This window comes from Capricornis sumatraensis, chromosome 20, assembly GCF_032405125.1.
Source record: "Capricornis sumatraensis isolate serow.1 chromosome 20, serow.2, whole genome shotgun sequence".
In the NCBI taxonomy this organism is placed as follows: Eukaryota; Metazoa; Chordata; class Mammalia; order Artiodactyla; family Bovidae; genus Capricornis; species Capricornis sumatraensis.
Genome location: NC_091088.1, coordinates 52,609,942 through 52,631,764, shown reverse-complemented (window position 1 = coordinate 52,631,764; position 21,823 = coordinate 52,609,942). Strand labels below are relative to the sequence as shown.

Sequence of the window (21,823 nt, the reverse complement as noted above, 5' to 3'; positions counted from 1 at the left end):
AAGTTCTTCTTAGTAATTTTCCATCCATTGACTTCTTTGACCTGCCTGTTAGCCGTCCTGAGCTGTCCCTATTGTTGTATTTAGAACTGAGTTCATTCTCTCTCTCCTATATGAATAGACTTGAACCCTACTGCAATAGTTTCGATCAGGTCTTCCTTGCCTGTTTAACTTGTCCAATGCAATTTTTCTTTTACACTTCCATCTTCAAGGTCACCTCATGATCTGAAAAGCCTACTGCCACTACAGCAAGTATATCTGCATTCTGGGAAGAAGGAAGAAGGAAAAAGCTGGTAGAAGATAAGAAGGGTGGACCTTTCATTTGGGTCATCTCGCTTCAAGCAGCCCTCTCAGGAGATATTACAGAAGGTACTATGCAACACTTTCGCCTCCATCTCAGGGATGGAAACTTAATCACATGAACATATCCATGGGAGTCAGGATATACAAGAGAGGCAGGATAATCCTTCAGCTGGGCACATTGCTGCTTCAATTAAAATCTGGATTCTGTTATTAAGGAGAAAAAAGAAAGGTGATATATTAGGTTGCATGTAGCTGTGAGTAAACCATATAGGGGTTATTATAGTTAAGATGAGAGATAATTTACTTTTTTCAGCTCTGTTGAGATATAATTGTCACATAACATGATGATTTGATACATGGATGTACTGAGAAATAATTTCCACAGTGAGGTTAGTTAACACATTCATCATCTCACATAATTATCTTTCTTGTTTGTGTGTGTGTGTGGTAAGAACATTTAGGATCTACTCTATTAGCAATTTTCAAGTATATAATACAGTATTGTTAACTACTGTCTTTGTGGACTTTACACTCACAGCACCACCACCACCCCCCCCCCAAAAAAAAAAAAAAAAACAGGGGATGGGGATGCGGAGAGTGTTAGCTGCTCCAGAATTTCCATATAGGAGAAGTTACAGAGGAGTCACAGATGGGACTTAAGGCTTCATTTATACAGTAAGGACATTGTTATTACTTAGATTTTAATTTACAAGTAAATAAAAATAATAGTTTTCCTTAAGTACTTTTAGCCACACGTTGACCTGGACGAGGGCATGGCAATCCACTCTAATGTTCTTGCTTAGAGAATCCCATGAACAGAGGAGCTTGGTAGGCTGCAGTCCATAGGGTCACAAAGAGTTGCACGGGAAAGAAGCAACTTAGCACGTGCACGACCATCTTAAAGACTATTATTATTTTATTTTTGTTGCCTACTATAGTTTTCCTTGTAGTTGTTAAGGTGAAGGCTAGTGAAGATTAATGGGGATTCAAGTCTCCATTCCCCCCACCAGCCCTTCCTGTGTTAGTCACTCAGTCGTGTGCGACTCTTTGCAATCCCAGGGACTGCAGCCCGCCTGGCTCCTCTGTCCATGGAATTCTCCAGGCAGGAACACTGGAGAGGGTTGCCATTCCCTTATCCAGGGGATCTTCCCTACCCAGGAATCGAACTCAGGTCTACTACATTGCAGGCAGATTCTTTACCATCTGAGCCACAAGAGAGCTAAAGACTAAATTCTAACTTCTAACCCTGTTTGCCCCAGTGCTTTCTCGCATGAAAGGCTGTACCACGCTTCCTCAGCGGACTGCCCATTCTAACATTTCTCTGTCATCCAGGGGTGGACTCCCATTCTGACCTCTCCACACTCCCTGAGTGCTTGTCCGGCACAGTCCCTTGCTGTTGTTTAGTTTCTAAGTCGTGACCCACTCTTGCGACCGCATGGACTGTATCCCGCCAGATTCCTTTTCTATGAGATTCTCCAGGCAAGAATACTGGAGGGGTAGTAACCCTTGCCTCACTCTAAAAACCCACCGAGGCCTAGTTCTCCGGTGTACGGAATGGACACACTTCCAAGATGGCGGCCCGCTCGCAGAAGCGCCATTGGGTGCAGCCATGTTCGCTACCCAACAGCGCCCCCAGCCTCGCCGGGAAACTGCACAAAGTCTTTTTAACGTCTCTCCGCCCTGTTGAACGCGACTGTCAAAGTAATCCGGAGCATGCGCAATGCCAACCGTTCGTAAGGGGCAGTGCTAGAGATCTGACTGGAAGCGGAAGTGCCTGCGGAGGTTTTTTTTTTTTTTTTTGCTGCTTGTGTGGGGAGCTTTTTCACACTTTATTTCCGAGAGGTCTCTGTGGTGATTTTGGTTGGTCTTGATTAGGAATTCTGTGAGGTCAGTGATGGAAGGCTTGTCCGTGGAGTTAGTGATGATGGTTTTCGGCTTCAGTGGTGGGGGGTCGTGTCTGTGGCGTCCCTTGATTGGTATCAAAGAGTTCAGTGATGGGGTTCTGGGCAACAATGAGTATCTTTAAGAAGAGTGACTGGGATTTTGGGGCCCAGTGATGGAAGTCTGTGGTCAGTGGTAGGGCTTGGGGTGTCAGCATGGGGTCTGTCATGAGCTTGTTTTCTAAACATTCACAAGCATTTTCTTTATTCCTCACATCTCAGCGTTTGGGTTTTTTTGTCTTTTTTTTTTAATTTCAATTTTTTCTTTGACCCGTGAATTATTCAGAAGGGCATTCTTATTTCAAAATAATGCCTCTGGGTGAGGCTCGAGGGTAAAAATTGCTTATGGCCCAGTTCAGGGTCAGTTTTCATAAATATCACACATCTTTTACGGAAAAACAATGTGTGTTCTTTAATAATTACATTGTTTAATAGCGAATGTATTTCCAGATTATTTTCTCTGCTTAATTAATTACCGAGACAGGTAAACTCACATTGGAAAGGTTATTTGTCCTCTTGCCCTTCTTTCTGCCAGTTTCTGGTTTGTATATTTGAAACTATTATTAGGAACAGTTATTTGTATTTTTAGTAGTAGTTGAACCTAAATAACTCAAAAGATACTATAGCCACTTAAGCACCCACCACTAATTTATAAAAGAGCTCATTTTCCAAAATGCTTTCCAGCATTTTTAAAAAAGCTTTTACAGTTCTGAGGGTAAAATTACATCTAATTGTTCTAATGCAGTCGGCCATCTAAATTTCCTTTTCTGTGAATTTTCGTGTCCTTTGTCACTTTTAAAAAAATCTATTTGATTGCTAGTTTTGGTGTTTTTTTCCATTAGGGATAACCTGTCATCACATATTGAAAAATTATATATATATATCTTCATTTTTAAGGTGTATCTTTATAATCAGAAATATTTGTGTTTTTTTTTTATAGTTTCTGGGTTTTCTCTCATTTTTAAGTTAGGTCTCATTTATAAGTTAGATATTTATAAGATCCCTCCTACTCCATCAGAATGTTATACAAATATATTCTCCTAAAGTTTATTTTAATATTCTTTGAGGTTTTAAAAATGTATGTACTTAAAATATTTATTCCTGTTGGAAGTCAATCTAAAGTATAGTGTGTGATGGGGATCTAGTTTGTTTTGTTCCAGGTGGATGGCCAGTTACATCAACATTGCTTATGCAAAGAATGTCTTGTGTACATTCAGTTGAATGTCACATACACAAATCATTAATACATACATACATAAATCATTGGTCTGTTTTCCTTGCTTTGATTATATTGTTTTTATATTGTTTTAATATCTAATAGTGATGGTAATTGCTGATGTTTATTGCATGCTTCTTGTGTTCCAGGGAGGTATTGAGTACTTTACAAGCACCATCTCATTTAATTTTCATAATTCTATGAGGTAGGCATTTTCATTCTTATTTTTGAAACTAAAGCTAAAATAACTTCATTGTCTCATAGCCAAAAAATAGCTGAGTTGCAATTCACATCTTTAATACTGTTTCTCTGTATCTCATGTTTTTCCCCATATTTTACCATGAATAACTTATCACAGGATTTGTTAAACTTTCTGTCCTTCACAGAGTGTGTGTATGTTCAGTTGCATCTGACTCTGTGACCCCACAGACTGTAGCCCACCAGGCTTCTCTGTCCATGGGATTTCTCAGGCAAGAATACTGGAATGGGTTGCCATTTCTTCCTCCAGGGAATTCTCCCGACGCGGGGATTGAACCTGTGTCTCCTGCATTGGCAGGCGGATTCTTTACCACTGAGCCAACTGGGAAGCCTGTACTCCACAGTGCTAGTTCTCAAAATGTGGTTCCTGAAACAGCAATATTAGCATCACCTGGGTACTAGTTAGAAATGCAGATTTTGGGGCCCTGCTATGATCTGAATATTTGTTCCTCCCAAATTCATATGTTAAAATCCAAACACCCAAAATTATGGTGTTAGAAGATGGGACCTTTGGGGAATGATTAGGTCATAAAAGTAGAACCCTGGTGAATGGGATTTGTGCCCATACAAAAGAGACACCACAGAGCTCCCTAGCCCCTCCCACCATGTGAAAACACAGCTAGAAGGTCCTGACTTTAAACTAGGAAGAGTGCCTTCATGAAAACATGTTCGTGCTGGCACCTTGATCTTGGACTTCTCAGCTTCCAGAACTGTGAGCAGTAACTTTCTGTTGTTTATAAGCTACCGAGTCTGTGGTATTTTGTTAGAACAACCTGAATAGTCTGAGTTGGGCCCTATCCTAGACTTGCTGAATTGGAAACTGTTAGAATGTGCAGATTTTTAACTGTATTAATATTTTAACAGACCCTCCAGGTGATTCAGATGCACACTCAAGTTTGAGAACCACTGTTCTGTGGTGTCTGGCTTAGGAAACTACACCTTGGAGTTCCTTGGAAATGTTGATTTTATGACTGACCATGTGAACATTATCTTTCCAGAAGCTTCTGGACTAGATCTTCCTCCAGATTTCACCTCACCACTCTTCAGCGGCTCTGCTTGAGTTTATATGTGCACCAAACTTTAGTTTGCTTAGAGAATAAAGGTTGAGACCCAACATGACCATGCCAGCCAATCAGACCTCTCCCCAGAAATCCCTGAGCCTGGCTCCAGAGGAACGTGGTGGCTCATGTGAGGTGAGGAGGAGGAATCCCAGTGGGTGGAAATTCATTCTGGGAGTAGTTTGATCTTTACAACAAAGTTTTGGATAAAGATGATACCTAAAGTTATTCCCAACCTTGTTTTTGATATTTGTTTCATTTTGTTTACTATGTAACCTTGATGTCCCAACCAGTCAATGATAGTAAAAGAATTGAAAATTATAAATATAGATTCAGAAGTCAAATGTATTAACTATTCACAGCAAAACAATGCTCAAAAATAATCTGGAAAAGTTTAAGTGAAAGTTAGTCACACAGTCGTGTCTGACTCTTTGTGATCCCAAGGACTGTTGCCCGTCTGGTTCCTCTGTCCGTGGAATTCTCCAGGCAAGAGTGGAGTGAGATGCCATTTTCTTCTCCAGGGAAAAATAATTTATCTCAAAGAAATAAAATGTAAATTGCAGATGAAATGGGTGTATTTCGAGGAATATATTAACTTTCCCATCAAACCTTTAATTACCATTTACTATATTTTCCCTTGTAGGTATTATGACTTTTATTTTAAAAATTCTACTTTTAATAAGATTGAGATTGGCCAATGCCAATTTTTCACAGAATGTTTTATTCAGAGAAAACTTCATTTCTGTGTTACTTTTTCTTTCTTTACTGAGATCTGCCATTTTTTAAAATAATTAAATAACAATTTCTTAACTTGTTTTTCCAGAATTTATTCCTTGGACTCTTATATCCCTATTTACTTAATTAAGTTGTTGCTTGTTTTAGTGAATTCCTTGAATTCATGGTGATTGTGTTTGTGTGGCAGCTTATTTCTAGCATGTTCCTTTAAATCTCCTTTTTCTTTTATTCTTTTTGCTTATAGTGTCTTTGTACATTAGATTTTTATTGTTATCTTTAAGTAAGGAGATTTTTTTTTCCCTGGACAGATTGTTTATAAGAAGCTCATTTGGTGTGGAGTCAAAGCCACGGATATGACATCTTCTTGATTCCTTATTTAATTATTGATGGCATAGGGTTCAGGGGCCAGGACTGTAGTGTGAAATAGGTTGTGAATGTGCAAGTGTATGAAAGAGAAAGATTAGAGCATATATAGTCTTTTCAAGTGTATAGGGGACATTTTCAAAGAAATGATAATGTTTTAAGCCTCCTAAACAGAATAAACACATCGCATAGAGGCAAACCAGAATCTTTGAAGACAGTTAAATGAAGAAATAAAAAAGATAGCTTTTAAACATCATAATTTTAGACAGTAAAAACCAAGAGCATCTTTAAAAATTTTTTTTGTATTTATTTATTTTTGACTGTGCTAGGTCTTCATTGGTGCCAGCGGGCTTTCTCTTGTTATTGTGATATGTGGCCTTATTGTGGTGGCTTCTCTTGTTGCAGAGCACAGGCCCTAGAGCACACAGGCTTCAGTAGTTGTGGTGCACAAGCTTAGTTGCCCCATGGTATGAAAAACCACAAGTATCTTTAATACTTTCTCTGTCCTGTCCTCCCTACATGCTTATTCCCTCCTCTGAATTCAGTGACCTGCTTTAGTACAACTGAATCATCATCTCCATACTAGCTCTGTATCCATCTGCCTAGTGTCCCTCCTTATATATGTTTTACCACCTAAACCTCAATATGTACAAAATTTATTAATTCTTGTCTTCTTCCCCCAGCCTCCACCTCTAGTCCTTAAATTCAACTGTGACCTTAGAATCTGTAGCAACACAAAACTGATAACTGAGAGTTACTTGAGTCCCATTATTTTATCTTCACATTTGGTATCAATTTTACCTCCTTAATATTTAATAGCAGTCTGTTCTATAGCCTTACTACAGCCTTACTTTAGGTAAGTAAGAAATTTGTATTCTCCCACCTGAATTATGCAGTGGTTTTCATGACATATTTTCCAGTTTTGCTCATTTCAGAATGTTCTCTTATGAGAATAATCTTTCTTCAATATAGTTTTTCAACTTTTATTTGTTTTGGAATAATTATAGATTCAAAGAGCATTGCAGAATATAATACAGAGAATTCTTTCATAAATTCCTGTTTATTGTGGTACATGGTTATTTTTATTCATTGCTCGATCCAGTCTGCCAGTATTTTGTTTAGGATGTTTGCATCTAAATTCATAAAAGAGATACTGGTCTGTAGTTTTCTTTTTGATACTGTCTTTGTCCTGTTTTGGTATCAGGGTAATAATACTGACTTCATAAAATTAGTTGGGCTTAATTAGAAGGGCTTCCTCCTCCTTTACTTTCTGAATGGGATTATGTAAAAATGAGACTAACGCTTCTTTAAAAATTTAGTAGAACTCTCTAGTAAAACTATCTGGGCCTGGAGATTTTTTTCAGGAGATTTTAAATTATGATTTTAATTGAATGGTTGTAGGATTATCAATTTATCTATGCCATAATGTAAGTTTTGATAGTTTGTGGTTTTTGAGGAATTGGTCCATTTCTTCTAAATTGCTGACTCTTACCAGCATAGAATTTTTGTATTCCATTATTTTTCTTTTAATGGCTGCCAGATCTGTAATCATAGTCCTATTTCATTCCTGACATTGGTGATTTGTATCTTTTTAATCCTTGATTACTAGGTCATTTAGCAAGATTTAGCAATTTTATTTATGTATTTCCCCAAATAATACTTTGTGTGTTATTGATTTTTCTCTAGTTAAAAAAAAATTTTTGTTTTCCAATTTCATTGATATTTACTTTCTATTATTTTTCTTTTTTTCTGCTTGCTTTGGGTTTATTTTGCTTTTCTTTTTCTATTTTCCTGAGGTAGGAATTTAGATTATTGACTTGAGAACTTTCCCCTTCTTTTTTTTTTAATTGATGTAATTGACATATCACACTTTAGTTTTAGGTATACAACATTATTCAATCTTTGTATATATTGTGAAATGGTCACCACAGTAAATCTAGTTTTCATCACACGTAGTTACAGATGTTTTTCTTGTGTTGAGAACCTTTAACATATTTATTAATTTTCACAAGGCAGTTATATTTCTAATTTTTGAGGAACTTCCATAGTATTTTCCATAGTGGTTGTACCAGTTTACATTCTTCCACTAATGCACAAGGATTCCCTTTTCTCCACATCTTTGCCAACACTTGTTATTTCTTGTGGTATTTTTTGTTTTTGTTTTGTGTGGTGGGTTTTTTTGATAATAGCCATTCTAACATGTGTAAGGTGGTATCTTATTGTGAATTTAACTTGTATTTCCCTGATTGTTAGTGATATTGAGCATGTTTTCATATATCTGTTGGAAATCCGTATATTTTCTTTGGAAAAATGCCTTATTCAGATCCCCTGCCCATTTTTTATTTGGAGTTTGTTTCCCCTTTTCTATAAATTTCCCTTTCAGCATCTCACAGATTTTGATATGTTAAATATTTTTTACCAGCCAATAAACATAAAAAGTTTTGATTTAGTTAGTAATCAAATAACTGTAAAGATAATAATGCATTACCATTTTTGCCCAGCATGACAAAGATTTTAAAAGGACAGCACTTAATGGTAATGAGAGATAAGATGAGTTGATATGTAGTATTTTTCATTTTCTTTCAGTTCTGTGCATTTTCTAAATTTCTTTTGAGGATTTCTCTTTGACTTGTAGTTTATTTAGAAGTATGTTGATTGATTTCAAGATATTTTGTGACTTTTCAGTTTTTGTTATTATTTTCTAACATATTTCCTTTGGAGATTTTTCTGTTGTCTTTCTGTTACTGATTTTTAATTGGATTCTATTATTTTCAGAGAACAACTTTGCATTATTTCAGTTCTTTCCAGCTTATTGAGATTTGTTTCACACCCTAGCATATGGTCTGTCTTGGTCATTGTTCTGTGGGTTCTTGAAAAGAATGTGTGTTTTTCTTTTGTTGAAGTATCCTATAAATACTGATTAGATGGTGTTTGCTTTTCTATAGCATAGATAATACCCTCTCTGTTATTTCTGCAATTTGCTGAGTGTGGGATGTTCAAGTCCCTATAATCCCTTTTTTAAGTGTTTATGACTCCAGGTGGAAATAAGTCATTCCTTCAATTATGCATTTCCAGACTAGAATTTTTAAATATAAATGATCATGTTTTTTTAAAAAAAAAAAAACTACTTTATTATGAAAAAAAAAATGTAAACGTATCCAAGAGTAAAGAGAGTAGTATAAGGAACCCTTGTATCTATTATACTGATCACTCAGCTTTAGTAGTCATCAATACTCTGTCATTTTTATATTAACTAAAGTCACACTCCTTCCCAACTGCCAGATTAAAGTAAATTCCAAAAACCATTTTATCTGTGAATACTTTGATGTATATCTCTTAAGATATGAGAATTCTTTTTTTCCTTTTTATTTAATGTAACCATAAAGCCATTATCACACCTATAACATAGTGATAGTAATTTCTAGATATCATCAAATATACAGTTTTTATTTGAATTTCTCTTAAGATGAGGAAATGGTAACCCACTCCAGTATTCTTGCCTGGAAAATCCCATGGACAGAGGAGCATGGTGGGCTACAGTCCATGGGGTTGCAAAGAGTCGTACACAACTGAGTATGCACAAAGACATACATACAAACATGCCATAAGTATCTTTTTAATGTTGGTTTGCTTTAATTAAGAGCTAAATAAGGTCCATAAGTTGCACTTGGTTAGTATGGCTCTGAAGTCTTTTTTTTTGGAGGGAGGAGTTGGGGAGCACAGCACAAGGCTTGTGGGATCCTAGATCCCAACCAGGGACTGAACCTGGGATCTCGGCAGTGAAAGCTCCAGCTTCCAACCATTGAACCACCAGGGACTTCTCTTAGTCTCTTTTAATAAAGAAATGATTCCCCTATTCCCTTCTGTGGCCATCACTGAAACGCCACCAGCCAAAATGAAGTTCATTCCCTTTGTGACTTCTGACCTAAGCAAGAATCGAAAAAGTCATTTCAATGCACCTTCCCACATTCGCAGGAAAATTATGTCTTCTCTTCTTTCTAAAAAGCTAAGACAGAAGTACATTGTTCGATCCATGCCCATCCAAAAGGAAGATGAAGTTCAGTTGTATTAGGGTACTACAAAGGGCAGCAAATTGGCAAAGTAGTCCAGGTTTACAGGAAGAAATACGTCATCTACACTGAATGAGTGCAGCAGGAGAAGGCTAATGGCACAACTGTCTATATGGGCATTCACCCCAGCAAGGTGGTTATCACCAGACTAACACTGGACAAAGACCACAAAAAGATCCTCAAAGGTAAAGCCAAATCTCTCCAAGTAGGAAAGCAAAAGGGCAAATATAAGGAAGAAACAATTGAGAAGATGCAGGAATAATGTCATCTTGTCTACAGCTTTCATTAAAAACTGTTAAAAAACAAAAAAAAGATTCCCCTCCATATTTTTTCTTTTGTGATTTATTTTTTGAAAAAACAGATCATTTGCTACCTTCTGGATTTAGCTTATGTTTTAGTCTTGATATTGTTGAACATTTTCCTCTACACTTCACATTGTTGTTGTTTAGTCACTAAGTTGTGTCTGACTCTCTGCGACCCCATGGATTTTATCCTGTCAGGTTCCTCTGTCCATGGGATTTCCCTGGCAAGAATACTGGAGTGGGTTGCCGTTTTCTTCTCCCAACCCAGGGAGTGAACCCCCGTCTCCTGCATTGCAGGCGGATTCTTTGCCCCTGAGGCACCAAGGCCTTACATATGAATAATTTGTTGGATCTAGAGGCTTAATGCGGAGAAGGCGATGGCACCCCACTCCAGTACTCTTGCCTGGAAAATCCCATGGACAGAGGAGCCTGGTAGGCTGCGGTCCGTGGGGTCGCGAAGAGTTGGACACAACTGAGCGATTTGCCTTTCACTTTTCACTTTCATGCATTGGAGAAGGAAATGGCAACCCACTCCAGTGTTCTTGCCTGGAGAATCCCAGGGATGGGGGAGCCTCGTGGGCTGCCGTCTATGGGATCGCACAGAGTCGGACACGACTGAAGTGACTTAGCAGAGAGCAGAGGCTTAATGAGTTTCAGGTTGTGTTTTTCTTTATATATCATATCAGGGGGCACATCATACCTGGTTATCTGTTTTTATGATGTTAAAATTGTTGATTCATTGCAGATGTTCTTAGCTCATTCATTCATTTTAAACTTCTCCTTAGTCTTTCACATGAAACAGTTGAGCAACCTTTAGTGATTATTGTCTATTATTTCATTATGAATTATGAAATGATGTTATTCTGATTCTATCCTAACTTCTTCATTAGCCAGAAAGCATTTTGTAAGAAACTGTTCCTCATCATTTATTTGGTTATTCTGCAATACAAAAAAATTTTAATATAAATCTGATTAGCTTAATTACCTTTACTTAAAGTGGAAAATTCATACTTCTTCTATGAGCAAACTGTTTTTCCCATAACCACCTTCCTGGCATGTCATGCAGACTTCTCTTCATTTACATAGAGCTATTTACTGTTATCCAAACTCATTGTGTATTTTCCTATATCCACACCTTTGGTTTTGTCTTTTCTGGGAAATGACCTCCCTCATCCCCTCATTCTGTATTATACTTCTCATCTTCTAACTTAAATTCCTCAATTAATGTAAACTTACACCCCCATGTAGAATGTATTTTTCCTTTTGGGGGACCCCAGTGTTTTCTACATGGAGATTCACATTTTAACCCTTTAGTGAATTTGTGACTTCCTTTTTTAAAAATCATAGGTTTTGTTTATTTTCTAAGTCTTTTAAGTTGCTAGAAGATTAGAAACATAAGTAATTTATTTTTGTGTTTCCAGGACTAGCATAATGGGCTGGCCTTAATTAATCAGAAATTATATTTTAGGTTATTCATCCAGTTGCTAGAAAACTACAAGAGAGCCTATTTCAATCTTCAGTTTTGAAAAGTGAGTAATTGACTGATCATAGTATAGAACAACAGAGAAGGCAATGGTACCCCACTCCAGTACTCTTGCCTGGAAAATCCCATGGACGAAGGAGCCTGGTGGGCTGCAGTCCATGGGGTCGCTAAGAGTTGGGCATGACTGAGTGACTTCACTTTCACTTTTCACTTTCATGCATTGGAGAAGGAAATGGCAACCCATTCCAGTATTCTTGCCTGGAGAACCCCAGGGAAAGAGGAGCCTAGTGGGTTGGCGTCTGTGGGGTTGCACAGAGTCGGACATGACTGAAGCGACTTAGCAGCAGTAGCAGCAGCAGCAGTATAGAACAATAGCAGAAATTCTTTACTGGACTTCTTTCTTCCATAAAATATTATGTAGAACTAGATATTTAATATACACTCTGTATAGACTGAAGTGACTAGCACACACACATGCACACTCTGTATGAAATATTTTTTTAATGTTCCTGGATTACACAAGTATATGCATTTGTCAAAACTTCAAATGGTACTCTGAGGGTTTGTACATTTCATTGTATGTAAGACTTATCTTAAAAACAATAAAAACATGTTATACTCTACTTAATGATTTTCATTTTTGAAGTATTTAGAAGGAAGTAAACTGGCACCTATAGTTTTTGAAATGCACAGGAAAGTAAGATGGATTGATGGATGGGTAAATATGTGGTAAAAGCAAGTAGGGTAACATGTTAGTGATAGATTATAAGTGGTTATAATTATAGGTTTTCCCTATATAATTCTTTTACATCTTCTGTATAAAATTTCATAATAAGTTTTTAAGGAAATGAGGGGGGTGAGGTTTTAAAAAAAAAAGGTAAACTAATAACTACAAAACTCAAGTTCTATATTCCTAAATAAAGTGTCTCCATCCTCCAAAGCTAACTATTCATGCTGAACAGGAATGTGCCCTTACAGGTATCAGTGTCCTTCAGGGATGTGGCTGTAGATTTCAGCAGAGAGGAGTGGCAGCAATTGGACCTTGATCAGAAAAACCTGTACCGGGATGTGATGCTGGAGACCTGTAGCCACTTGCTCTCAATAGGTAAGCACAGTCACCTGGGTGTCTGAGGGAGGGCCCCACTGAGAGTGTTCTTATTCTCCGGTGCTGAATGCTATGAGACATCTGACTTATATGATGGTTTTGCCCTTATTTGTCCAGAATTCTTTTTCCCTTTTGGGCACTGTGAATATTATAGTTGACTCAGACCCCCTGCACAGTTGAAAATTTACATATAACTTTTCACTTCCCAAACACTTAACTACTAATAGCCTACTGGTGACTGGAAGACTTACCAGTAACATGTGAAAGTGTTAGTCCCTCAGTTGTGTCCAACTGTTTGTGACCCCATGGACTGCAGCCCGCCAGACTCAGTCCATGGAATTCTCCAGACAAGAATACTGGAGTGGGTGGCCATTCCCTTCTCCAGGGGATCTTCTGGGGTTGAACCTGGGTCTCCTGCATTACAGGTAGATTCTTTACAGTCTGAGCCACCTGAGAATCCCTACCTATTAGGCTTATGTTACCTATTTTATTTATGTTATTCATTTTCTTATTGTTTTATTTTTTATTTATGTTATTTACCTGTTTTATTTATGTTACCAATAACATAAATAGTCAATGTATATTTTGTATATTGTATGTATTATATATTGTATTCTTATAATAAAGTAAGCTAGAGAAAACAATTACAAAAGAGGCACACAACACACTTACAGTAATGCAGTTCTTGGAAAGCAAAGTTATAAAACTAAGACCTTATTAACTTTATGTTAAATATCACTCACCTTATGCCTATGTAAGAACAGTCTGTCATCCTCAGTACAGGTCTTATGCATGATGTTCTACATGATGAATACTTAGGTGATGAATACAATGATGATGATGAAACTAAAACTCCTCATATAGTTCTTATCAATAGATTTTCACAGGAAGACACATGTATATACAACAGATAAGTTTATTAACTGTATAGCACGATGAGTATTTACTGCTTTTTAGGTGGAAGTAGATCATCATAAAAGTCTTCATCTTCATCATCTTCACATTAAGTGGGATGAGGAGGAAGAAAAGAAATTGGTTTTGCTGTCTCAGAGGTGGCAGAGGCAACAGAAGTTGGGGAGGTAGAAGAGTTGAGGCTAGAGAAGCAGGCACACTCAGTGTAATTTTATGCAAATACATCATAATTTCTGTCTTAATTTTTTCGCTTTTTCATTTCTCTAAAAATGCTTCTATATCATACCAATCCTTCTTCCACCATTTGCTTTAGTTTTAATGCTCATATCATAGAATGGTCCATGTGGTAAAAGAAGTTAGAAACAGTCTTAAGCAAGTGGAATCCGTCTGCTAGACTGTCTCATGTCAGTTTGTTCTCTGGCACTGCTTATTTTATATCTGTTTCCTGCCATCTGGCACTGATTCGGAAGCCCTCATATTTACCAAGCCTGTGGTGTGATGTCTATTAGCTCTTGAATTTCTCTAAGATCCATATCTTCAAATCCTTTACACTTTCACCTCCAACTTTTTTGCCTCATTCACAATGTCTTTCTTGATTTCCCTGATTGGTTCTGCTGTAAATCCTGTGAAGTTATGCACAACATCTGGACACAGTTTCTCTGGCAGGAATTTATGGTTCAGGCTTGATGAATTTTATAGCTTTTTCTATAACAAGAATGGCATCTTCAGTGGTGTAATCCTTCCAGCCTTTCATGATGTTCTGTCAAGGTTCTCTTCCATAGCATTGACATTCCTTTCCATGGACTATCATGTGTAATAAGCTTTAATGATCCTTGTGACCCCCCTGATCTAGGGGCTACATTAGAGATGTGTGTTTGGGGGCAACTAAACCACTTTATCACCTTTGATGTTGAACTTATGGGGTTCTGGGTGGCCAGTGGCATTGTCCAATATCAAGAGAACTTTAAAAAGCAGTCTCTTACTGGCTAGATACATCCTGACTTAAGGGACAAGCATCAGTGGAACCAATCCAGAAGTTTCTTGCTGTTCAGGCCTTCTTGTTTTACAGCCAAAAGACTGGCGGCTCTTGATGATTTTCTTAAAGGCATCTAGGAACTCATGTGTTCCCTTTTGGTCAGCAGAAGCTGCTTGTCCTGTTACCTTTTTTAAAAGCCAAACCTCTTTCTAAATTTATCAAACCATCCTTTACTGGGATTATATCCTCTCTCTTTAGGCCCTTCATGTTCCTTTTGCTTTATCTTATAATTACTTTGCTTTTTCTCAAATAGTATTAGTTTCTAGATATACTTCTCTTATAGCAATTCTGAACCCACATAAAAACTACATTTAAAAAAAGTTTATTTTTGTCTGTGCTGGGTCTTCGTTGCCGTGCAGGCTTTTCTCTAGTTGCGGTGAGCTGGGGCTACTCTAGTTGCAGTGTGCAGACTTCTCATTGTGGTGGCTTCTCTTGTTGCAGAGGGCATCAGTAGTTGCAGCACATGGGTTCAGTAGTTGTGGCTCCCAGGCTCTAGAGCACAGGCTCAATAGTTTTTGTGGCACACAGGCTTAGTTGCTTCACAGCACATGGGATCTTCCAGGATCGGCGACTGAACCTGTGTCTCTTGCACTGGCCGGCAAATTCTTTACTATTGAGCCACTTCCCTATGCAGGGAAGCCCCAAACTCCACTTTCAATACAAGATAAGAAAGTATTTCTTAAAAAGTACAAGGTTTTTGTATCTTCTGGTTTAGCTACAGCAATGCTTTATGAATTTCTTTTTCTCTTTTTAGAATGGTCCTCATACTGAGTTTGTTTATCTTGAAATGGCTGGCAACCACAGCTTTAGCTTGGAAAATATTTTCAATAAAATCCATGTGAGTGGACCCATGCAGTTCAAAGCTCTGTTGTTCAAGGATTAACTGTACTTTGTTCTCTAACTAAACATGGTTAGTTTCCTGAAAAAAAAGCCTCATTGAACAATAAGACTTTACTGATTGGGCTCAGAAACACAATTCAGTTCAGTTCAGTCGCTCAGTTGTGTCCAACTCTTTGCGACCCCATGGACTGAAACACAATGAGCTGGACCTTAATCAAGAAATTCAGCTTTTTCTTATAATGGCACTTAGTATGGGTTCCATGATATTATTCAAGGTTTATGGTATTGAGTGAACATGAAAAAGTACATGACAACCCAGGGAGATTAGTTTTTAGTGCTATGTGCAATTTATTGGAGAGAGGGATTGCTCATCAAGTGATGATTAGGGTGTTTTAAGTGGATATTCACAGCACTTAAACTTACTGAAATAGCAATAGGAGGTAGCTACAAAATTATTACAGCAGTACAGTGTGTACTACAGTTTATGCAATTATAATTTATTATTGCATCTTTACGTTTGTCTACATTTCTGTGCTCTGTGAATGGTGCCATGTACAGTTATAAGTTTTTGTGTGCATAAGTTTTGATAAATTTTAACTTTTTAGAGTAGATTCATTTATACTTTATGGTGGGCTTCCCTGGTGGCTTAGATGGTAAAGAATCTGCCTGCAATCAAGAGACCCCGGTTTGATCCCTGGGTTGGGAAGATCTCCTGGAGAAGGAAATGGCAACTCACTCCAGTATTATTGTCTGGAGAATCCCATGGACAGAGGAGTCTGGTAGGCTACAGTCCATGAGGTCGTAAAGGGTCAGACATGACTGAGCACAGGCAGAAGCAAGCAAGACCTTTTATCATTTCTCATGAACAGGATATCAAGTTCCTGAAATCGAGGTTTTCATGTTGGAACAAGGAAAGGAGCCATGGGCATTGCAAGGTGAGGGCCCATATCAGAGCTGTCCAGGTGAGTGAGAGTGACCCAGACTGATGGGACACAGGGGAGTAAATCTCAGCCATCTTGAGAAAGGCTAGCATCTTGGAGTTGCTATTAGTATGACTCTTCTGGAAGGTTCTGATTTTTTTTTTTTGAGAGCCCTTGACATTGGCCTCTCAAATAACTAAATGCCTTCTACATAAATGCCTTTGCCAATTCTAACTATCTTCTTCCTTGGCTTTTTGGGCTCTGGATCACATGCCAATCTGCCTCATTAAATATTTTCTTTTTTTCTTGGTTATGCTCACGTTCTCTAACACTCTTTTCTTTCTGCTTTCCCCATTGTTTGAGATTCACTCTTTTTGTATTCAGCTGTTTGTGGATTCGCTTTCTTTAAAACTTACTATGTGTCACACACTCCCATTTCTGCTAGTCCTCTCTCATTACTTATTGTGAGATGGTTCTAAACTTTATCTCCACTCATGCTCTCTTCCTATTTTCTCCATAGTCACTGACTTAAGATTTCTCACTTTCCCATTCCCTATGCCTTTCATCCAACTAATTACTTAGGGCTCACTGTCGCTTAACTGTTAGGAGTACCTTTCTGACTTTTCCTTCCAAAATTACTTGAGACTTCATACTGACTGGGAAGTCTCTGCCTGGCTGATTGATTTTCGAAATTGCTTTATTTCTGTACTTTGCAAGATGAGGTTTGAGTTTGATCATGTCTTCATTCAGGATGCACTATCATCATCAGTATGAGTAAGGATTTTCTATAATTTTTTTTTCTGTTTATTCCTTTTTTCTTTTTTCCCCCATACTCATCTCACTTTCCATCATAGGCAATTGTTTCTTATGATAGAAAGATATTTTTCAGTTCATATGTGGTCTTTTTAAGTTTAAAATGACTTGAGGTATGTATTATTAATTTATATAAATGTTATTGTGCTGTATATCCTGTTCTTTGCCCTTTTTTCACTTCTGCACATAGTGAATTGAGTTCATACAGTTTATTCTCTAAATAAACTGAATTCTATCCCACAGTGTTTCCTATCACCCCTGTCACCAAGTCTACTAAGTCATTGATTCACCCTCATCACTCTTTTCAGTGTGTTCAGCTTGGATAAACCATATGAGCCTCTCATCTTGCCTTTGCTAGCTGTTCTTTGAGCTAAAATCATTCTCCTTTGAGAAGGAGACTTTGGGTTTCAAACCTCAGAAACTTTTCTATGTTGAGAGGGAAGGTGATGCTACAAATGACATTTTGTTGTATTTTATTGTAGAAGAATTGTGGCAGATTGGTGACCAGATAGAGAGCTATCATCAGAGAGAAAACAGATCTTTAAGAAATGTGGCTTTCATCAAGAAAGTATTGACTATACAAAGGGATTATGCATATAAGGACATAAGAAAAATAATTCGTGTGAGCCAAAACATTCCTTCCCCAAAGAGACCTCATCATCAGTGTGACTTATTTGGAAGTGCTTTAAGCTGTAATTTAGATTTATGCAATCATAATAGAAATAGTGGATCAAAGAACATTAATAAGATTACTGAATATGGTAAAATTTCTTCCTATACTAAACAAGAGTGTACTCCAACAGGAGAGAAATTACAGGACCATAATCAATGTGGAAAAATTCTCAGCTATGAACAAGTACCCTCTCAACATCAGAAAATTCATACTGGGGTGAAATCTTACAAATGTGCTGAATTTGGAAATATCTTCACTCAGAATTCACAACTTAAGGTACATCTGAAAGTTCTTACAGGAGAAAAACTCTATGTATGTATTGACTGTGGGAAAGCTTTTGTACAGAAGCCAGAATTCATCACACATCAGGGAACTCATACTCGAGAGAAGCCCTATAAGTGCAGTGAATGTGGGAAAGCCTTTTTCCAAGTATCTTCTCTTTTCAGGCATCAGAGACTTCATACTGGAGAAAAACTCTACGAATGCAGTGAATGTGGGAAAGGCTTCTCTTATAACTCAGATCTTAGTATACATCAGAAAATTCATACTGGAGAGAGACACCATGAGTGCAGTGACTGTGGGAAAGCATTCACGCAGAAGTCCACGCTCAAGATGCATCAGAAAATTCATACAGGTGAGAGATCCTATATATGTATTGAATGTGGACAGGCCTTCATCCAGAAGACCCACTTGATTGCACACCGAAGAATTCACACTGGAGAAAAACCGTATAAATGCAGTAGTTGTGGGAAGTCCTTCATTTCCAAGTCACAGCTGCAGGTACATCAACGAACTCACACAAGAATGAAACCGTCTATGTGCAGCGAATATGGAAAGGTTTTCAACAATAATTCCAACCTCAATACACATAAGAAGGTTCAAATTAGAGAGAAATCTTCCATATGTACTGAATGTGGTAAGGCATTTACCTACAGGTCAGAGTTGATTATACATCAGAGGATTCACACCGGAGAAAAACCTTATGAATGTGGTGATTGTGGAAAAGCATTCACTCAGAAATCTGCACTCACAGTGCATCAGAGAATTCATACAGGAGAAAAATCATATATATGCATGAAATGTGGTCTAGCCTTCATCCAGAAGGCACACTTGATAGCCCATCAAATAATTCATACAGGAGAGAAACCTTATAAATGTGGTCACTGTGGGAAATCCTTTACTTCCAAGTCACAACTCCACGTGCATAAACGAATTCACACAGGAGAAAAACCCTATATGTGCACTAAATGTGGGAAGGCATTCACTAACAGATCAAATCTCATTACACATCAGAAAACTCATACAGGAGAGAAATCCTATATATGTCCTAAATGTGGCAAGGCCTTCACCCAGAGATCAGATTTGATTACACATCAGAGAATTCATACTGGGGAGAAACCTTATGAATGCAGTACCTGTGGAAAAGCCTTCACCCAGAAGTCACACCTCAATATACACCAGAAAATTCACACTGGAGAGAGGCAGTATGAATGCCATGAATGTGGGAAAGCCTTCAACCAGAAGTCAATACTTATTGTGCATCAGAAAATTCATACAGGAGAGAAACCCTACGTGTGCACTGAGTGTGGAAGAGCCTTCATCCGGAAGTCAAACTTTATTACTCATCAGAGAATTCATACTGGGGAGAAACCTTATGAATGCAGTGACTGTGGGAAATCCTTCACCTCCAAATCTCAGCTCCTGGTGCATCAACCAATTCACACAGGAGAAAAACCATATGTGTGTGTTGTATGTGGGAAAGCCTTTAGTGGCAGGTCAAATCTCAGTAAACACCAGAAAACTCATACTGGAGAGAAGCCCTACATCTGTTCTGAATGTGGAAAGACCTTCAGACAAAAGTCAGAACTGATTATACACCATAGGATTCATACTGGAGAGAAACCTTATGAATGCAGTGATTGTGGTAAATCATTTACTAAGAAATCACAGCTCCAAGTGCATCAGCGCATTCATACAGGAGAGAAGCCTTATGTGTGTGCAGAGTGTGGAAAGGCCTTCACTGACAGGTCAAATCTGAATAAACACCAGACAACACACACTGGAGACAAACCCTATAAGTGTGTCATCTGTGGGAAAGGCTTCGTTCAGAAGTCAGTGCTCAACGTGCATCAGAGTATTCACACTTGAGAGAAACAGTCTGAGAGAAACCTCAGATCAGATCTGATTTTATATTATGAAATTTGTGCAGCAGAAAATATGCATATTATCTTAAATAGAAATGCTCCATCATAATGTCACATATTAGTATACAGAAGAGGACCTCTGAAAGGGCCCTAAAAGAGAAGGCCCCTTTCCACATTGTCACCAGCCTCAGTAAACCCTGAGGCATTCATACTGAGAAAGAACTGTGTCAACTTGGTACATTAGTGGAATTTTTCTCATGAAAACTATAATGGAACACTGTTACCAAATTCCGCACTGGAAGCATTATGTGAAGTCATGTTAATGATAACCCTGTTAACCCTGTAACATGCCAGTAAGCTGAATGGTAGAACAACATAATATATATGATAATGATAAGCCCTGAGTTCTGTGAGGTGTTTGTTGCAGAACACATTGTCTAACAGAATTTTGGGTGACATTCTTCTGCTGAATCTAACATGGTCTTGTCTATCCAATTCCCTATTGCATATTTTTGTCAAGAAAGGGATACCACAATAAATGAGAAATTATTTTGGTATACAGTTGACTGACCCATTATCCTCTAGCACCCCTCGTTAGCTATCAGTAGATGTCTTCAACTCCCATACAGCACATTGTCTTCTGACGGCTATAATTGCATTATTACTGCCCATTCATGCTAAATACTGTGTCTGCTGACTACCCTTATCTCCCAGATTTATTGACCCTTAATTACCCCTCAGCATAATGTCCTGTGAGTTCCCATTACCTTCAGGAAAGCTGAAATAAGAATGTTCAGGTCATCTCAGTCAACTCTTCACCTCAGTCTCCCGTTTGCTGTCACAGTTCTTCCAGCTCATTTGCCTTCCTTAATGACTTGCCTTTTATAATGACAGTAATAAATCACTAACTCATAAAAACAAACCTCAACATTACCTTCACTGTCTTCTTTCTATCCATCTTCATTCCATACACTCCACAAGGACCTTCTCCCCCATGTCCCTCAAACACATCAAATTAGGTCCTGCCTCAGGGCCTTTGCATTTATAGTGCCCTCTTCAAAGAGCACAGTTCCTCATATCTGTGTGCTTTACCCCTTCATGTCTTTCGTCCAGCAGCATCTCTTTGCAGAGGCCTTCCCTTCCCTACCTGTCTGACTTAAAATTCCATCCCTCTCCTCTTCCTCCTTTATCATTCTCCATAACACTTATTACCACAGTACCCTGTATATTTCACTTGTTTGTCTATGGTTCACATTCTAGAATTTTTTTTTTCCCATTTTGTTCACCATAGTGAACTTAGACCCATGCCTAGCATACAGCAGTCCTTCCATGAATGTACATTAATGCACTGTTGACCCTGCTCTTCTCGTGATTTCCCTTTGATGCTTTCTATGTGTATGCTGTGCTCAGTCACTCACTCATGTCCAATTCTTTGTGACCCCATGGACTATAGCCCACCATGTTCCTCTGTCCATGAGATTTTTTTCTGGCAAGAATACTGGAAGGGGTTGCCATTTCCCTCTCCAGGGGATCTTCCCAACCCAGAGAGTGAACTCCCATCTCTGGTGTCTCCTGCATTAGCAGGCAGATTCTTTACCACTGAGCTACCTGGGAAGCCCAGTGCTTTCTATATTGCAGCATAAGATGCTCTGATG

The 21,823-nt window shown here is 38.1% G+C and overlaps 2 protein-coding genes and 1 pseudogene across 2 annotated transcripts in view; 2 read left to right on the top strand and 1 right to left on the bottom strand.

Moving 5' to 3' along the window:
* The window catches only part of LOC138095962 (uncharacterized), a 406,275-nt gene that overhangs the window by 34,428 nt on the left and 350,024 nt on the right, over positions 1-21,823 (bottom strand). The gene's annotated exons all lie outside the window — the stretch shown is intronic.
* LOC138095966 (zinc finger protein 585A-like) lies at positions 4,836-20,172 on the top strand. Its single transcript, XM_068991967.1, has 3 exons — positions 4,836-4,907; positions 12,704-12,830; positions 17,834-20,172. Exons 1-3 carry the CDS (start codon positions 4,836-4,838, stop codon positions 20,170-20,172), a joined length of 2,538 nt encoding a protein of 845 aa, XP_068848068.1.
* On the top strand, positions 9,766-10,202 carry LOC138095976 (large ribosomal subunit protein uL24-like; annotated as a pseudogene).

Coding starts and splice junctions, on each gene's coding strand:
- LOC138095966 (XM_068991967.1), top strand. CDS start 4,836: ATGCCAGCCAATCAGACCTCTCCCCAGAAATCCCTGAGCCTGGCTCCA. Junction 4,908..12,703: donor AACGTGGTGGCTCATGTGAG/GTGAGGAGGAGG, acceptor GTGCCCTTACAG/GTATCAGTGTCCTTCAGGGA. Junction 12,831..17,833: donor TAGCCACTTGCTCTCAATAG/GTAAGCACAGTC, acceptor ATTTTATTGTAG/AAGAATTGTGGCAGATTGGT.